The following is a 17,759-nucleotide window of genomic DNA, read 5'->3' on the forward strand; positions in this document are numbered from 1 at the left end:
CACCCAAGCAAATGAGAGCTGAGGAGCTCAGATTTTAAGTGTAAGTTTTTAGATAAAAGACAAAGGTCTCCAAAAAATACCACCTGTGGTTAGAAAGTGAGCAGTGGGCACTTTCAGACACGAAGTCCACTCATTCAGATAATCTAAGATCAAATCTAGTTAACTATTTCTCCTGTATTTGGACTGGATATCCATAATAGCCTTCTGCAGCAGCCCATTCATTTTGCAGCAGTTGATGTGGGTCCAGGCTGTCAGGGCAGCAGTGATGTTCAGGTCTCACTCTCCTCAGACGTCACCTGCAGCTCTTCTCTGGGGACATAAAAGCATTTCCAGGCCAGGATTAAAGTGTAATTCAGGTTAAGCAAAGGGTCCCAAGGTCCCTCAAATGTGTCCATCTGCGTAAAAGTTAGCATTTGCTAGATGTGGATTGGTTGACAAGTGAGGAAAAAATAGGGAACGAGGGAACCACAAAAAACTTAGAACATCTGTCTTTTCCTTCTGGCGGACCAACAGCAGCACAAGCAGGAGTAGCCCCCAGACCGCTCACTCCACCTCCAACTCTGCAGGCAGACAGTGAATGCACCACCCAGGAGTCCAGGAGCCATCATAATCACATGCTGAACCACCTCAGCTGCTTCTTTGCCAAGTGGAGGAATGGTGGCTCAGCTCTGAGTGCCTAAGGCCGAGCCATCCTCCAGAGGAAGCTCATCTCTGCCACTTAAATCCACAGTCTCATTCTTTCAGTTACCCAGAGCCCATGGTTGTAGCTGAATGTTTAAACACCAACTACCTGGTTTCATGCTCACTCGTTTGAGACAAGCTTTCTGTTCATCCCACTGTGAGCAGCACCTCGTCCCTGTCCTGGAGTGGGTGTGTTCAGTTATCATCTTACAACCACGGCCTCAGACTTGGAGGTGCTAATTCCCAGCCACTCTGCTGCAAACCACCCAGTATGAGCTAACGGTCATCATAAAACAAAGCCAGCAGAGCCACATCAGCTGCGAAAAGCAGAGAGGTGATCCTGACACCACCTGAACCATCTCCCTTCTCCTCTTACCTGCACTTACAATTCTGTCTATGAAAATTATGCACAGTGAAAAACCGCAGCTCTCATCATCATCCTAACAACATATCGAGGCTTGTAGATCAATAAAATCATTGCTCGCATTCAGCAGAGAGAAAGTTGCTCCTGACATCAAACATGAGAAACTTTATATCTAAAAGAACTCTACTGCCATCAGGGCTTTTGCAGGAATGATGACATAATTTTCCAGGGAGCTGATTGGTTAGTAGGTGTTGGTTATGTACATGTTGAGTTGTTATGTCACATAAGTGAAACACCTGCTTCATAACACATGAGGTTACCTCACTAAGCCAGTAATCTTGCAAGACTCTCAAAGCAACTCAGAGAAATTAGAAAATAATCCTCCCCATCACTCCTAAAACTGATGCCATATCAAACTGTTTTGATTTGAAAGGTGTGAAAACAACCATAAAAATATTTCTGAATGAAAGTGGTTCGATGAGGGAAGACCCACATTCAGAGGCCAGCCTGAAAAAGCCTGAATAAGAGCAGTTCAGTGAGTCACACAAGCTCAGCGCTCACAGAAGAATAAACCTTAAAAGAAAACAACAGCATCCCTGCTGAGAAACATGGACGAGGCTCAGGTGTGTTATTGGGCTGCTTGGCTGTGTTGAACCTGCGCTGGACTCATAATCAGAAGATTATCAGTAAAACCTGGAGGGAAACAAACCACCTGGTGTCAGAGAGAGTCTGACTTGGTCGCAGCTCAGCAATCCTGCTACAGGATAATATGCATGTAAAAAGCATGGAGTGTGCTGAGAAGGGCCTTACTTCCTGATCTTAATTAAAGTGAACAGCTGTGGAAAAATCTGAAAGTCCTCAGAACACTGGCAGGATTTCTCAGTGGGAGGCCCACGGGAAATCAGAAAACTGCCCCAGAAATTAATTAATACCAAACGAGATGAAAATTCATCAAGTTCTCAGGATTTTAACTGTAGACAGACCTACCCCACTAAACATGCACTTGGAGTCATGGCCACAGTGAAGCGATGACCCCAGGGTCTGAAAAATAAATCCATTGTAGTGAAATCAAAACCTGCAGTTCCTCTAAAATCCAGCAGAGGCTCCCTCAGTAAGTCAGTCCCCACAGACTCCCACATTAAAAAAACTCTCGATAGATAATAAGGGACACCCCCATTAGCCCCTCCGGTGAATCAAAGCTGCAAAAAAAGAGCTTAATTTCTAGCACCGTTCAAAGGTCTACTGTATTTCTCGCACCATAAGGCACACCGGATTATAAGGCACGTTAAGCGAAACAAAACAGTCAGATAAGTCAAACTTTACTCAAGCCACTCTTCTTGCTTCCTCCACTTCTGTACCATTGATTCATTCTCTTGCAGCTGCTTTATTCCCATGTTTCAGTATATTAATGACTAACCTCCTATTGTGGATGGATTATCTCAGTTGTTCTCCTGACTGAAGTTTGGTCCGTTTACAGCATCCTGCTATGTGATTGCATTTGTCTCTAACCATCTGGAATGCTCCCATTAAATTTTATGGAGTGGAAAAAAGTTAGCATTCATCCTCCAGCTTCCCTGTGTTTGTTATGCTTACATAGCTGTGTAGCTAGCAATCACGTAGCACATCATTATATACCAGCTAGCCCAACTTCAGTAACCCTACAAAAATCACTGCTGTTTAGTTTTCTGTCCTCATTTATGTTGGAAGTGATAGCAGAGCTGTATGTTTTAATTTTTTCAGACTATTTTTTCTATGACATTTGTACGGAAGAAGATTAGGGTCACTGGAAGAAAAAAAAGTGTGAACGTCTTCTTCTTTTTTCTTCTTTTCCAGAATTCTGAGAAAAAAGTCAGAATTCTGACTTTAATTTCAGAATTCTGGAAAAGAAGAAAAAAAAAGACGTGCCCACTTTTTTTTTTCTTCCAGTGACCCTAATCCTCGTTCGTAGATTTGCATTAGTTTTGGTTTTTAGGTGATTTTTTTGCTCTACTAAAGAATAAATGTAACGTATTTCGGCAGTAACACATCTGGGGCCACAGCTGTGCACACTGGTACCTCATCTGGAGAAGAGTGGTTGATTATTCTTGAGCTTTGTTGGGAATAAATGTGCATTAATTAGCTCAAAGAGATTTTTTTCTGCTTTCATACGGTGACTACACATACTCAGGGAGGGACTGAAGCCAATCCAAGCAGCTGCTGTTGCCCCTCCAGAGGAATCATTTAGCTGGCTGTCATCTTTAATTTAGTTCCACCTACTGTCCACAAACTCAGGTGTGGCTCCATGCTGGCGAGAGATGCTCCGTTCTGCTTTTGACCTTTGAGCTTCTGATTCGGTTAAAAACATCCACCACAGTTCCACAGAGTCCACAGCTTCCATGACTGATGGAGACGACCCCCTGCCCCTTCTCTGCACCAATCAAGTCATCATCATGGCAACCAGTCGATTCACAGGAACCAGCCAGACACCAATCAACCTCCTGCTACATGAATCTGAGTGTGTGTGTGTGTGTGTGTCACAGAGGTTATTTTTGTTCGCTGAAAATAAAACTGAAGAAAAACAACGCGATGCTGACCCCCCTTTAAACTTTTCAGATTATTGTGACCTCATTAGAGCACCTCCTGCCGAGTAATCACTGTCATTTATTTATTCATTTAAGAGCTGCCACAAAATCAATGTGATGAAACACTGAAACAATCTGTCAAACCCTTTAAGTTTTGTCTGCACAGTTTATATGTTGTATATTTTGAATCTTGTTTTCACCTGTTTGCATCACAAACTGTATATTCAATTTAATTCAATTCAGTTTTTTTTTTTATATATATAGAGCACCAAATCACAACAACAGTCACCTCAAGTCACTTTATACTGTAAGGTAGAGACCCTACAATAATACAGAGAAACCCAACAATCAGAAGACCCACCATGAGCAAGCTCCATGATAGTAAGAAGGAAAAACTCCCTTTTAAGAGGAAGAAACCTCCAGCAGAACCAGGCTCAGCTTTTTGAACCCCATTGTGGTTTTCACCATCTTTTTTCTAAAACCAGAAGTGTTATATTTGGATACGTTATTAGCCAGTCCTAGCTAGCAGTGTTGGCAAACTACAGGAAGTAGTTTGTTTAGATGCTGTTAGTACAGTTACCTCACAGCAGCCATAATATTGGTCACATCATGTCATTAAAATGCTCCAAAAGGCTTCAGCAGCACAAACATGGTCCAGAGATCCACTTCAGTTAGTTGAGGTGTAACCTAGCAGGCAGCTATCAGCTACAGCTGGCTGTGTCGTGTTGTGGAAATTTTAATTACCAAATCCTGCAGACACGATGAGTTGTAACAACACCTTTATTTCAGCTATCTTATGCATAAGGAGGGACGTCAGTCAGGGGGCACTGAAAGTCATCTCTCACAATGAACAGTTCAGGTTCCTTTTATACACAGTCGCAGAACAAAAGGCTTTTACAGTTGCAGTTCACACCTTGGCTCTAAACAGAAAGACTCTCTATCACCTGTGTGAATCTCCCCCCCTCTGGGGTCAAGTCTTCCTGTGTGAGGTTCCGTCTCCTGGTTTTCGTCTCCTGGAAGACATTCACCAGTTTCTCACCGTCTGTTTTCCGGCATGAATGAGGTGTGAACCAGATGTACTAAACTAAGTAACATGAAAGCATTTCATCCCACAACAGTCGCCATTCACCTGTCAGTCAAAGAAGCCACGCCCCTAATAATGCAAACTTTAAACAGGTGTGTTATTAAATACAGGCGTTAGGAAAAGAGAACAGTTTCTGTATCCGGCTGTAAACATGTCTAAGTGTGCTGATGATGTTTATATGATGTAAAACTTCATGTAAATTAAATTGAATATTTGTGCTGAATTTTTTGTCGCAGTGTTCGTTTGTGCCTCCGTGTGAGAGGGACAACCAGAAGAACAGAGACAGCGTTCTGTGGTGGGAGGATTACTTCACCAAAGAGGTCAACAGCCAGTCGTTCATCTGCTTCTTCAACCAGCAGCGGCGGTGAGGCTCACGCACACGTTTACAGCTCAGTCTATTTGGAGGTGCGATTCAGATAAATTGGAAATCAAAGAAAGTGTGATCCTGTCACATCATTGTTACCACAGAAGACGAATGACCGGACTTTCTGACAGACACACTTTCCACTTTCAAATTTGCTGTTCCTGACCTTTGACCCTCAAGAAGTGACCTCTGACTTCACTTTAATAGTCTTTCCACTTCAACTTATAATTAAAGTCATTTTTTTGTCAGTGCCCTAGAAGGATTCAAACTTCATGCTTATACTTAAAATTTTAATATAAATTCAAATTTTTATTTCTTTTATGCCATGTTTTACCTACTGTCTAATAATACCATCATATTATTCATTTAAAGGTTTATCTTACTATAGTTTTATTGTAATATTCATCTTTTCTTCTGGTTTCATTAGTGCTCTGTGTGCATTATACATGATTTCTATTTACATTTTGCTTTCAGGGTGAATTTATGTTGCAGGTTCAGATGAGAAGTGGTATCTTAGCTCTTTAACTTTGATGCATTTTTAAGAAATGTTCATTCATGCTTATTTGAATATTTAAATACATAAAAAATATACATATAAAACATGATGAAAAACAAAGTGATTATACTGCATTTTCAAACAAAATCCTGTCAAATGCCAAAAATCCTCAAACCGTTGGTCTTTCAATCGTTGGACCAAAAATTGTTTAAATGAATAAAAAATAACCTTTAATTAAAATCCCAGAGCCACTTCATTCATTCAGATTTTAAATGCCTTATACATTATTGTTATTTTAATTAAAAAATGTGAAACATCAATTCAGGCTCCAGCCTGAATTCTCAAAATATATCTTGTAACCAGTGAATAATTTCAGTCTATAGAACATGGAACAAGTACAAAATTAAACCTAAAAAAATCAGTCGTGTACCGTCAGCAGTGACGTTGTCAGGAATTCGAGTAGATGATGCTTCAAACTAGATTATCACACTAATCAGAATGATTTTTTCTTCCAGAGTGAAAATAAGACTGCAGAGTCAAATAGAGACCAGCAGAAAAAAATGACTTTGCTGTTCATCTAAAATAAGATATTTTGACTTTCTGAATTTCCTTTATCACACTACCGATGACATAAAGGTGAAAATGTGGGTCAACAGTATGATGAAGGTGGATTATCAGAAGTGAGCAGGAGATACTGAGCAGAACAGCAGAAGGATGCTGAGGTTACAACCTGAAAATAAATACTGCAGTGAAACATAATAAGAGCAGGAGGAGAGATGTTTGAAGAAGCTCTTCTTTCCTCTCTTTTTATTCAGGCTCTGTCCAAAAAACTGATGAGACAAAGAAAAGCCAGAGATCTGCTTTAGCGTGTCAGCTTAATCCTCCGATAATTCACCGTCAGTGCTTACCTGTGACCTTGGTTAGTTTTATTTTTATCTCTGCACCAGAAAGATCCGAATGAGGAAATGCTGGTTCATAAATGAGGCCCCAGTGGGAGCTCATTGATGCTACACATCAGCTCTTCTTTGGTGTTTTAGAGAACAAACTGGAACACGCAAAGTTTCTTTTTTCATTAAGTTTAGAAAAGCATGTAGTCTCTAGATGTCTGGCTTATTTCAGAGGTGGCATGAAGGTTATATCCCAAAACTTTTTGGTGGTGTCAGTCAGAGTATGAGAGCTTAAATTAGACTGTGCACAGCTGGAGGAGATCTTTCTTCTGGTCACTTCCAACTCCCTAATTTTTATTTTGGGATTCCACTAGAGCATCGGTATGATTCACAGTTCACAAAATCCTTACTGATCTCATAATGGCCCAGAATTTAGATGCTCACTTCAGCATGAACTTTACTGAACACTTTTTAACCCTCATCCTCCATTTTCCCTCCGCTAATGTGTTTGTATTAGCCTAACCACAGCTCTATAGCTAGCCACCAGTTATCACACCACTATCTGTCAACTAGTAAGACTTCACCAGCCGCCCAAACATTGCTGATATTTAATTTTCTGTCTTCATTTACAAGTAACAGCAGTGCTGTACATTTTAACTTTTTTGGACCCTGAAATGATTAAAGATGCTCCACAGCTAACTGTGGAGATGAATGTGTGCTCAGTTAGACTGCAGATAGCTTAACTCTATTTTTGGGAAATTTGCTGTTAGTTTTTGTTGTTACATAGAAGCAGCTTTGCCTTTCTTTGTTAAATTGTTAGGTGTACAATTCATTTTAATCATGTGAAGATTGAGATTCAGAAATGAGACAATGCCACTTTTCAAAAGGAGAGATAGATTTTGTTTATCTTTAGTAAGATGTCTATTTGAGTATGCCGATGTTGGATTGCAGTTAACGATATCCAGCTAATGTAACATTAGCTATACTACCTAAATGAATAACAACATAAACACTTGTTGAGTTAAGCAAGCTAGTCATTAAATATACTCCGAGTAAGGCCCATGGACCTTAACTGCATTCTTTCTAATGACCAGCAGGGGGCAATTCCTCTTATAGAAAAAAATCATTGTCATTACTGTGGAAAAATTACTCTACTGCTCACCTGATTCGGCACTTTCAAACAAAGCTTTCCTGATGGGATGTGATTAAGGGGGTGCTTGCTTCTATCTTGCTTTCATTGTCTGTAACATGAAATATTAGTAGGAAGCCTTTAATTTTAGTGACAGGAGATGGTTTGGTATGAAAAAGGAGTAAAAGCAGAAGGACCTGCAGGAGGTCAGTGAATTAACAGTCAATCCCAAGAGTAGTGTTTTAACACCATGTTAAATTCGTGCTTTTACTTTTTCTTCTTTTTATTTCAGGCCTGATGACGTGTTGTGGCGCCGTTCCCATGACACCAGTGTCCTGTTACACTGTGTTCTTTGGCCAATGGTTTCCCTCCTTCTGGGCACACTCATTGTGCTCCTGACGGTATGTGCTCGCTCCCTGGCTGTTCGAGCCGAGGCCCTCCAGAAGAGGAAGTGCTCCTATGAGGTCTGCCAAGACCTGTCTGCCATGCCACCTGACCGCTGCGGCAGCAAGGCCAGAGACCCACTCACGACAAACTCTGACCCCGAGCTGTCATCGCCCTCAAGGACCCTGCCGCTGTTTGCGGTCCCAGTGCGGCGCAGAGATCGGGAACATTAGAGCGAGCAGAAAGATGTTTCTTCAGCATGAAATCACTAAGAATGCCAATGAGCCGGTGGGCGAAGTCGACTTAATGGCTAAAGACGCCACCAACAACCCATTGCTGTCCGGACTGGTTGGTATGATCAGAATGTTTGAATGAGGTGAAGATGAGGGGACATCCACTGTTGCCTATAGATTTCAGCAGGAAGACTATACAAAACTTCAGACTTTTTCCTGATTTTAGCTTAAAGTGGATCAGTGGAAATCTTCTGACTAGCAATGAAAGGCTGTTTAAATGAGGGTAGTTGGTGTTGGGTACTGATAGCTGATTCTACTTTGGGTCTGGTTTCTAGTCATCAAGAAACCCAGACTTATTAAGTTCTGGTGTTTTAAGGGTCTCTTATCAAGTATCTTTATCTGTTATACTTGTTCAGTCATTTCAGCTTACTTGTGAGCTCCAATATTTGGATTATATAATTTGTTATAGACCAGCTATATAAATAAGTTTGTTCCAACTATTAAATGGGAAAAATCTGTATTCATCAGAGATCTTTCAGTGATCATCCATCAGTTTCTGGCTTCGTCCAGCAGCAACTAATCACATATAGAACAATATATGTTCAAGATATTCTGGGAATGGGCTAAAAGTTATTTAAATTTAACCATCTCCAGTTCAGATTATTGAACTGGAAGTCCCATTATGACCTACTTTTGCCTCAGCGATGAGAGCTGGATCTCCTCCAATCTCAAAACGATAAACACTGATCTTAATTTCAATTTTAGAAAAGTGGACAAAGTTGGATTGAGGTGAGTCTGGCAAATACACTGTCGCAAGAAAATGATTGAGATCAGCCAAATTTGAATCAGGTAGGGTTTTTGATTCTTAGAAATTTTTGACACCTTGTGCTGATCTTTGACTTGTGTTTTTAAGTTGTTATACAAAGCATGAAAGCTGAGATTCTATCAGAGATTTAGATTTAATAGGATGCTATCAAAGCCCAACCCAAACCCTCGCGCTGTGATTGATGATGCAGTCAGGACAAGACAAGCATAAGGACTGACTCTTGGGAAGTAACTGCTCTTCTGTAGCTCTCTTATTAATGTAGTTTCCCTTCAAGTCCCAGTAGCCATGAATGTTTCTTAACAGAGGTGCAAAGTCCTGATGTTACCTTCAGGATTGTCTCTGCTGTTCTAGCTTGTGCAACTCAAGGCAGTCTTTTGCTGAGAATTTCTTTCATCAGTCTTCTAACAAATGAGACATATTACATATGTGAAGATAAATAGTTGTCTACTACAGCACTTTTATAGTACAATTTGAACCCTATAGGAGCTTAGCAATGATTTTGTTTTGATGAAAAAAGTTTTTACCAGCACACAGTCACAACTGTTGTTTTCTCTTTGATTTGTATCAATGGTCATAGAAAATATCTGGATTGTTTAGTCGTCTCTTGTGCTCTTGGTTGTTTACTGGGGGGGGGGGGGGGTTGTGCAAGATGTTTTTAACCTCGTAACATCTGCCAGATCACTAGTTTAGGTTTACATCAACTTTTCCTTGTAATTTTCACCTGTTTTGCATACACAAATGGACATAACTGAAGAACTGTAAGACTGTGAGACTGACATTTAACTCTCATTTAACAACTCTAGTTTTTGAAGCCCATATAACCCTAAAGTAGGGGTCCCCAACTCCAGGCCTTGAGGGCCGGTGTCCTGCAGGTTTTAGATCTCACCCTGGGTCTATACACCTGAATCAAATGATTAGTTCATTTCCAGGCCTCTGGAGAACTTCAAGACATGAGGAGGTAATTTAGCCATTTGAATCAGCTGTGTTGGATCACGGACACATCTAAAAACTGCAGGACACCGGCCCTTGAGGTCTCGAGTTGGGGACCCCTGCCCTAAAGTTTACACTAAAAGGTTTGCCAGGTACCTGGTGGATATTAGAAGGTTAAATCCAGTTGGTTAAAACAGTCTTGGAATATTCTGGAAATACTTTCAGAGTCAGAGTTTCCAAAGACCTTTTTGAAAGGTCGACTGGTGTGGGTTTTTCTAACATTTTGGCTGCTCAGCTCTGTGACTGGATTTTAAGGTAAAAAGTGAAGAGGTGAAAAATATAAAGAGCCAGTAAAAGGCAAATAGACGGGTATTTTTAAATCAATATTTGGAATTCAATTTAAATAATTAAACCTGCACTATTAATTTATGTATTCAAATACACTGGTGACTCATCAGAGTGCCCATTAGTGGATCCTATTGCTTCAGGGACTCGAATCCTCTATAGGGTTGACGATGCAAGAGCTCTTTGAACCGTGAAGGTGTTGGCAGACAGCAGGGAGCTCAGCAGAAACAACCACAGCTAATGTTACTGACAACGTTACCCTTCAAGTCGCACCCAAAGAAATACAAAGTTCATGTATTCAGCTCAGTAAAATCAGCTGCACCACAGTTTCCCTTCAAAGTAGAGTGTAAAAGAGACCAGGCGCCTGCAAGTCAGTTATAACTTTTTTACTTTAAGATATAAAGCATCCTGAAGCAACTGACAGATTACTTTTGTCTGATACTATATAATTAAAAGTGAATGTTGGAGGTAGAACATTCTGTGGTCTAAATTTGGCAATTTATTATTTCCTCTAACTGGGCTGAAACTGCCCTAATTATGTCAAAAGAAAGATGTTAAACGTGCTGTCCCATTTCACTAAGCCAGGTTTCCATCCAGTTGAAACCAAACCTAAAGCAAATCATGAATGAATCATGAGTTGGTTCATCAAACTGCACGTGGCTTTAACTTACCGGTCAGTACCATTAAAATAATAAGACACAAGGCAAAAGCTCAAAAGGTGGAAATGTAAAGTACACTTTTGCTATTATTATTATTATTATTATTATTATTATTATTATTATTATTATTATTATTATTATTATTGTTGTTGTTGTTGTTGTTAAGGTTTTCAATCCTTCTATGGACATTGAAGTGGTGTTTCAAGTACATCATAAGTCTCTTTAATTGAAACATCACCAATTTTGTCATATTTTGGTGATTATGGATTAGACTACTAGTTCTTAATGTTTTTTAGTCTTCAATCCTTCTATGGACATTAAAGCTAAACACCATAACTAAATATTACTCTATGAAAAATATCCATAAATGGATAACTTTAGATCCCAATGTTATCTACAGGACTGCAGTTGTCAATATAGGGGTTCTGGCCCATTAAAAGATTAGATTAGATTAGATTAGATAGAACTTTATTAATCCCTCGGGTGGGTTCCTCTGGGAAATTCGATTTCCAAAAAAGCACAGCACCGACAGAAGTTACAGAGTTACAGAATATTATATATATATATATATATATATATATATATATATATATATATATATATATATAATACACACACACACACATATATATATATATAAATACAGAGACAATATAAATAAAATATACGAAGGGGATAAATAGAATAAATAGGAATAAAAATACAAGTGAATTGCACATTTCAAGTATTGAGTCTATTGCACCGTTGACTATTTACAAAAGTATTGCACAAAAGGTATTGCACCGTGAGGTGAAGAGGCACTACAGCTTAGTTGTTCCCCCCTCCTTTGTCCTCCTGTTTCCCCTCCCTCTCCCCTCCAGGGAGGAGTTAAACAGTTTGATGGCGTGTGGGACAAAGGAAAAACTGCATTTTAAAGTATTTAGAAGTAGAATTCTACTTTAATTTATGCCACATTGTTCACTTTTCAACGCTTCAAAACAAAGCAAAGCGTCAGTAAGTCTAATTAGGAGGACAATAACAAGGTTGTAGTAGGATGTTAAACAGACACGTTGTTGCTTGGTAAACACTCCAAGGTAAAAAAAAAAACGACACATGCCCATGGCCCGGGGTTCCCTCCACATGCTGCCTTCAGAAGTAATGAGGACAGAATCTAGACCATGTGAGTAAAGTGTGCGGGTGCTCGGGGGATTCTCTGTGCTGCAGATGGTTTCGCTCGGCTTCAACCCTGATTGTACAGGCAGGAAAAACCTCTGAGCTGACAGCTAAGGGACAGGAGGCTTATAGCTTGTACGTTATACAGGTACCCACAGAGGCAGTATGTACTGCTTCCACAGAAATGTCTCACAAAATCTTCTTATTGGTTCCCAGTCATAATCAGCTTGTGAAAATTTAGAAATATTCAAATGTACCAAGGAGCACTACAATAAATTCCAGCTCAAATTATTTCTTTTTTTGATTTCCTGGACGATGAACGTTCATCCTGCTATCCATTCTCTTCCGCTTATCCAGCTCAGGGTCAGAGACTAGTGTGCAGCTCGGTGCCCTAACAGAGATACATTACACAAAAAAAGGCACCGGGCAAACGTTCAAACATTGTTTTATCTTAAATAACAGTTTTACAAATTGGCGAAACAAGAGTTAGAGGCTTTTTCAGTGAAAGTTTTAATCCTCCTTAACAGTCCATAACAGGATCTAAATTAAATAAAAATATTTAAGTTATTATGTATCATATTATTATGTGTCATACACATGCTAATACTGGATCATAAGGAAGGATTTATTTGTGTGTATAAAATTTTAATTTTGCACTTGGTATGATTTATGTTAATTTGAAGGGCCACCTGAGTATAGCAAAGTATGTAAGTTAATTAAGTGTTATTCTTTTATCTTTTATTTCTCGAGTCAACAAAAGAATCAGAAGTTTAAAAATTTTGGGAGCAGTAAACGTCTTAGCCTCATATGCCACAGGAGATTTTGAGACTTGAAAGTTGGCCTTTGAACTTGCAAGTCTGGAAATGGCTGATCTATATTAATACAGCATCATATTTAAGCAGAATTATGTTTCAAATTTTGCTAAATAAGAAATCACAAACACTTGTTTTGAAGGCATCTGCAATTCCTCTTTTGATTCGTGATGACGTTCCTCCATGGCAGCAGTTGGCACCCCACGTCACGTCCTGTGGAAAAGGCAGCCATGTTTGGTGGTGCTGAAGCCTCTCTGCTTTTCTCATTAAACGGTCTACAAACTGTAACGATGCTGAGCGGCAGACAGCAGGTGGTGGAGAAGCTGTAGGGAGTTTTAATTTGAATATCTTCACAGCTCCCACATGTTGGCGAAGACATTGAAGTAGCTTCTCAATCTGGATCTGTTCAAGAACGATCAATGTGAAACATGTTTCAGGAAGTCTGCAGAGCTGCTGGGACATGTGATGTTTGGTTTGCACAGCTGTGTTTGCCTGGTGTTGCTGGTATTCGTGACAGTTGCTGAGGGAAGAGTTTAGACAAAAAATTAAGTGCTTTAAACATATTTAAGCTCATCTCCAGAAACGCTCTGGGTAAAATTACTTAATTTTCTGCCAAGTAGCAGAGTTAACAATAGACCTGCAATCACGAAGTGTGATTCATCTTGTATCAGGGGGAGTTTTTAATCATCAACTGTTGTTTCCAAATGTCTACCACCGCCTTTCAAACATGCCCAGCAGTCTAAATTCGACCCTGCTTTAAGCAATATTTTTGCCAAGCTGTTCTCTGAGCGAGTGAGCTGTTATTGTCCTGTCATCTCCTCCTCGGGTTCAGCTAGGAGACTGCCATCATGTTTCGTTGTAAACTTGAATTTTGCTGCTGTAACACATTTTATTCACATCACTTTTCATGAGAACGTCCATCCTGTCTTAGATTTGTGTTGACTGTTGGACACCTTTTAACCATTCCTTAAAAAAGCCTGAGAGCATGAATGTATTGTTTGTTTAATACGTCAGATTCATATCTGATTGTTCTTTGTCTTCATCAGTGATCTTTGTGCAAAATTCAAATTTATTCACAAGTGGCGTTCCTCTAATGTCCACTTGAGGCTCCAAAAATGAGCGTCTGTCTCACTTGCAGCGCAATGACCCAAATATGTGTGTATGATGACGGGAGGCTTTAATTTCTGATCTTAAGGAAACTGAACAGCTGTGGAAAAAGCTGAAAGTCCACAAACCTGAGAACATTGGTGGGACTTCTCAGTCTGCTGACCCATGAGAAATCAGAAGGTTACCCCTGAAATTAATTAATACCAAGCAAGAATTCAGTTTATTCTCTGTATTTTAATTGTAGAAAGACCTTTTCTCTCAACAAAAATTCATTGGAAGTCATCGCTTAAGGGACAACACATGGGTCTGAAAAGTAAACCCAACATGGAAGTACCAAAAGCTGCAGTTCCTTTAACGTCCAGCAGGGGCGCCAGCAGTTGGTCAGTACCCATAGACTCCCATATTAACACTTTACAACAGAAATAAACATGTTTACAGCCTGATACAATCACTGAATTGGCCTTTATACTGTATTCACCCTTTAGTTTGTAACTCATCTTTTTAAATTGTATTAAGGTTTAAAGTTTGCATTGCTGGGGTGAGGCCTCTTTGACTGACAGGTGGATAGTGACACAGGTGGCTATAGCTGCTAGCTGTTTGCTAGGCTTCGCTTCCGCTAACTGGTCTCCCTGAACTGGACCTCTGTTTGTACTGTTGGAGCCGTTTGGAGCCTTTTAATGATGTTATCCGACCAATAACATGGCTGCTGTGTGATTACTGTACTAACAGACTGTCTAAAGAAGCTACTTAATGTAGTCTGCCAACAAAGCCAGCTCACGTTGGCTAATAACATATCCAAAGATGGTACTTCTGGTTCTAGAAACAAGATTATACATATAGCACCTTAGTGTGCCACCACATTTCAAAATTGAGTTGAACCATCTGATGCATACTGTCTGTCTGATGCTCTTCAGAAACCTGTGAAGAAAAACAAGCTTTCGTCTTCTGGTGTCCTGTGTGAGACACCCGTGACCCTAACACACTTTCTTTCTAGCACAGGATGTCTGGTTCCCACGGGCACTTCTCTGGAGTGCTTCCTCAGGGAGAGTGGTCCATCCTAATCCCCTAATTAAGATAAAAAGTCTGAGCTTGGCTGGGCTAATGTTCTCCAGACCGTTTAGGGAAACATAAACACCAGTTTACAAAGATATTGTGTCAGTCATTTAAACATGTAGGGGGAATAACCACAGATCCAGTCACAGTGAGAATGAACAGTTTGACTCCCTGAATGTAGAGAGGCAGAAACACGACTGAGTGATGTAGCGTCATTAAAACATAATCAGTGCCTGAAGGAGTCAATCAAAAGTCATCAATTCTTTACCTTTTCTGCTTCTTGGACCCTTTCTTCTATTTGTACAGCTGCTCCTTTTAATACTTGTCCTTGCTTGCTTGCTTGCCTTGTTTTTGCCACTTTTATCATTTTAATTCTTCTGATTCTCTCATCTACTTTCTTTCTGCCCTTTTCTCCAACATTTTCTCTTTCCATTATGCTGTTGGATAAAAACTTTCTAAAAACAAAACAAAAACTAAGGGATGTTTATCTGAAAGAAAATTTGTGCACACTTTGAATCTGTTTCTACCGTTAGCTCCTGTTTTTCTTCTTTAACACCATTAAAACTTCCTTATAATCCAGGATCCAGCTGTTTAAAAGCCATCATGCCGTCAATGAATTTCATTTGTCCTCTCCAAAGAAAATGTAGCTTTTGTAGCATTTATGTGTATTTTCGTGAGACTTGATGAGGTTTTATTGTCTCTGTTTGAGGTCTCCATGTTAGATTTTCTATCTAAAGCCATATGCTAAGCTGTGACCTGCAGTAGCAACTAAACGCTGTATTTAGCTTCTTAACACAAGCAAACGTTTCATTTCATTCTGACAGATGTTTCGGTTTTAATCCACAATGTAACAGTCAGTGACTGAAAGGTGGATGATGGTTAAATGTTTTAGTTCTTCATTGACTGTTTCTCCATAATTATTCTCGGTGTTATTCTAATGACTGTCAAATCATTTCTGTTTTTTGTGTTTGGATCATGCCTCTGTACTAAGAACTGTGTTGTCTGCAGGTATCTTGTCGTCTCTCCATCTTTTTTGAACCTCAGCACTGTATCATGTGACCCAGGTAGCCGCTTCGCCCGTGTTTTCACGATAAAAATGATAACTATTGTGCCTCATAGAAATCTTTAAATAAAAACAAACTTTTTGTCTTCAAAGCCTCGCCATAGAAGATTCTTTTTTCATTTTCAGATCTTCGTGACTTTAATTTATTGATATTAGCTTCACAGAAGCAACTGTGGCTAATCAAATTAAATGTGTATATGAGAATATCAGTTATCTATCAATACCAGATATAGGCGTTTACTTGCTAATGATAGCTCTGTTTATGTTACAAAACACACCGTTCCTAACTGATCTCAGAGTTGGCAGCCGCATGCTAGTCCAGAGATTTATGCACAATATGCAATTAATCAGAAATGGCTGCTGGTCTTTCAGCTTAACAAGCTCAAGCTCAGAATACAAACTCTAGTGGCTCACAGTCAAGCAGAATTACAAGGTGACAGTAATGTAAAGGATGGTACTAACAGAATGAGAGTTCACTTTCACTTTGACATATTTTAAATGACGTCTATTTTTAGATTTCACAAGATAAACACTTGCTTTTCTTGACCTGGTGGTATGTTGCTGGTGTTTGCATGAATTGGCTAAACGTATCTACTCAAGATAGTATTTTACAATAGCCTTGAGATTAGTGTTTCCATTGTTGGTTTAAAAAAAAACATATGATGAGAAGGGGCAAGTCTGACTATGAAACCAATTGGCCATTGGTTAATCACAAATCAATAGCCAATGAACATACCATGGATAATCCTTCATTTTGAAACAGAGTTTAGAGTGACTGAGCCCATAATCTCTGTAGGACTAAACTAAGTGAACTAAACAACAGAAGCGTAAAACCCTGTGTTGCGCGGGAGTTGATGATTTGAAGACTTAATTTCTAAGCTAATGTTACCTGGTGTTTTTTTTTTTCTTTTTCCGCATTAGGACTATCAATGAGAGGCACTGACTCAAAAAACCTGTTGTGGGAAACAGAAACGACTCCTCGGGCCTTTAGACTCAAAGGGGACAACTCAGACAGAGCTTATTTTTTTCTTCTATAGGAAGTTCTGTTCACACACTGGCAATAAAAATGGCTTCATGCATTAAAAAAAAAAAGCAAGCCCAGGCTATACCAGAAGCAACCAGATGCAATCTTCATCAGCAGTCTTCAGGCAAGGTTCAGTTTCTAGGCCCAGTCACCAGACTACAACCAGGCTCCACCATCAGCCACCAGGAAAGTCAACCAAGGCTAGGATCAGGCTCCAATGGCCCAGGACCAGACATCCTTATTAGCCTCCAGGCAATACAACCGACTGAAATTTCAGTTGTAGCTTAGGCATTTAGCCTTTGTACAGAAGAGGTAAGACTGTTTGCATTATGCCACCAAGAAAAAGTGTAGTCAATGAAGAAGCAAGCAAGCAATTTAATCATATAGCACTTTCAGAGCAACTCCCAGCTGAACACAAAGTGCTGTACACTTGACATGCCAGAAATGATACATTGAATAAGTGAAAAAATAAATAAAAATAAAATTTAAAAAAATAAGATGATAATTAAAATGATCTTAAAAATAATAAAATTACCACAAATAGCAAAAAATAAAATAGTAAAAAATGATAATTAGAATTACATTTAAAACAATAAAATCAGCAC

At 39.4% G+C, this 17,759-nt stretch overlaps 1 protein-coding gene across 2 annotated transcripts in view; it reads left to right on the forward strand.

The window, feature by feature from the left end:
* Positions 1-16,245, forward strand: part of LOC146649616 (calcium-activated potassium channel subunit beta-4-like) — a 42,185-nt gene extending 25,940 nt beyond the window's left edge. For both annotated transcript variants that reach the window (XM_085387759.1, XM_085387760.1), the window contains exons 3-4: positions 4,927-5,054; positions 7,859-16,245. In XM_085387759.1, coding sequence (XP_085243885.1) covers positions 4,927-5,054; positions 7,859-8,183 — 453 coding nt within the window. In that variant the 3' untranslated portion in view covers positions 8,184-16,245. The remainder of the gene's footprint in view (positions 1-4,926; positions 5,055-7,858) is intronic.
* Positions 16,246-17,759: the final 1,514 nt, after the last annotated feature.

Source organism: Rhamphochromis longiceps, linkage group LG17, assembly GCF_057381845.1.
Source record: "Rhamphochromis longiceps isolate RC_006_pf linkage group LG17, R_longiceps_female_GT1.1, whole genome shotgun sequence".
Classification (NCBI taxonomy): Eukaryota; Metazoa; Chordata; class Actinopteri; order Cichliformes; family Cichlidae; genus Rhamphochromis; species Rhamphochromis longiceps.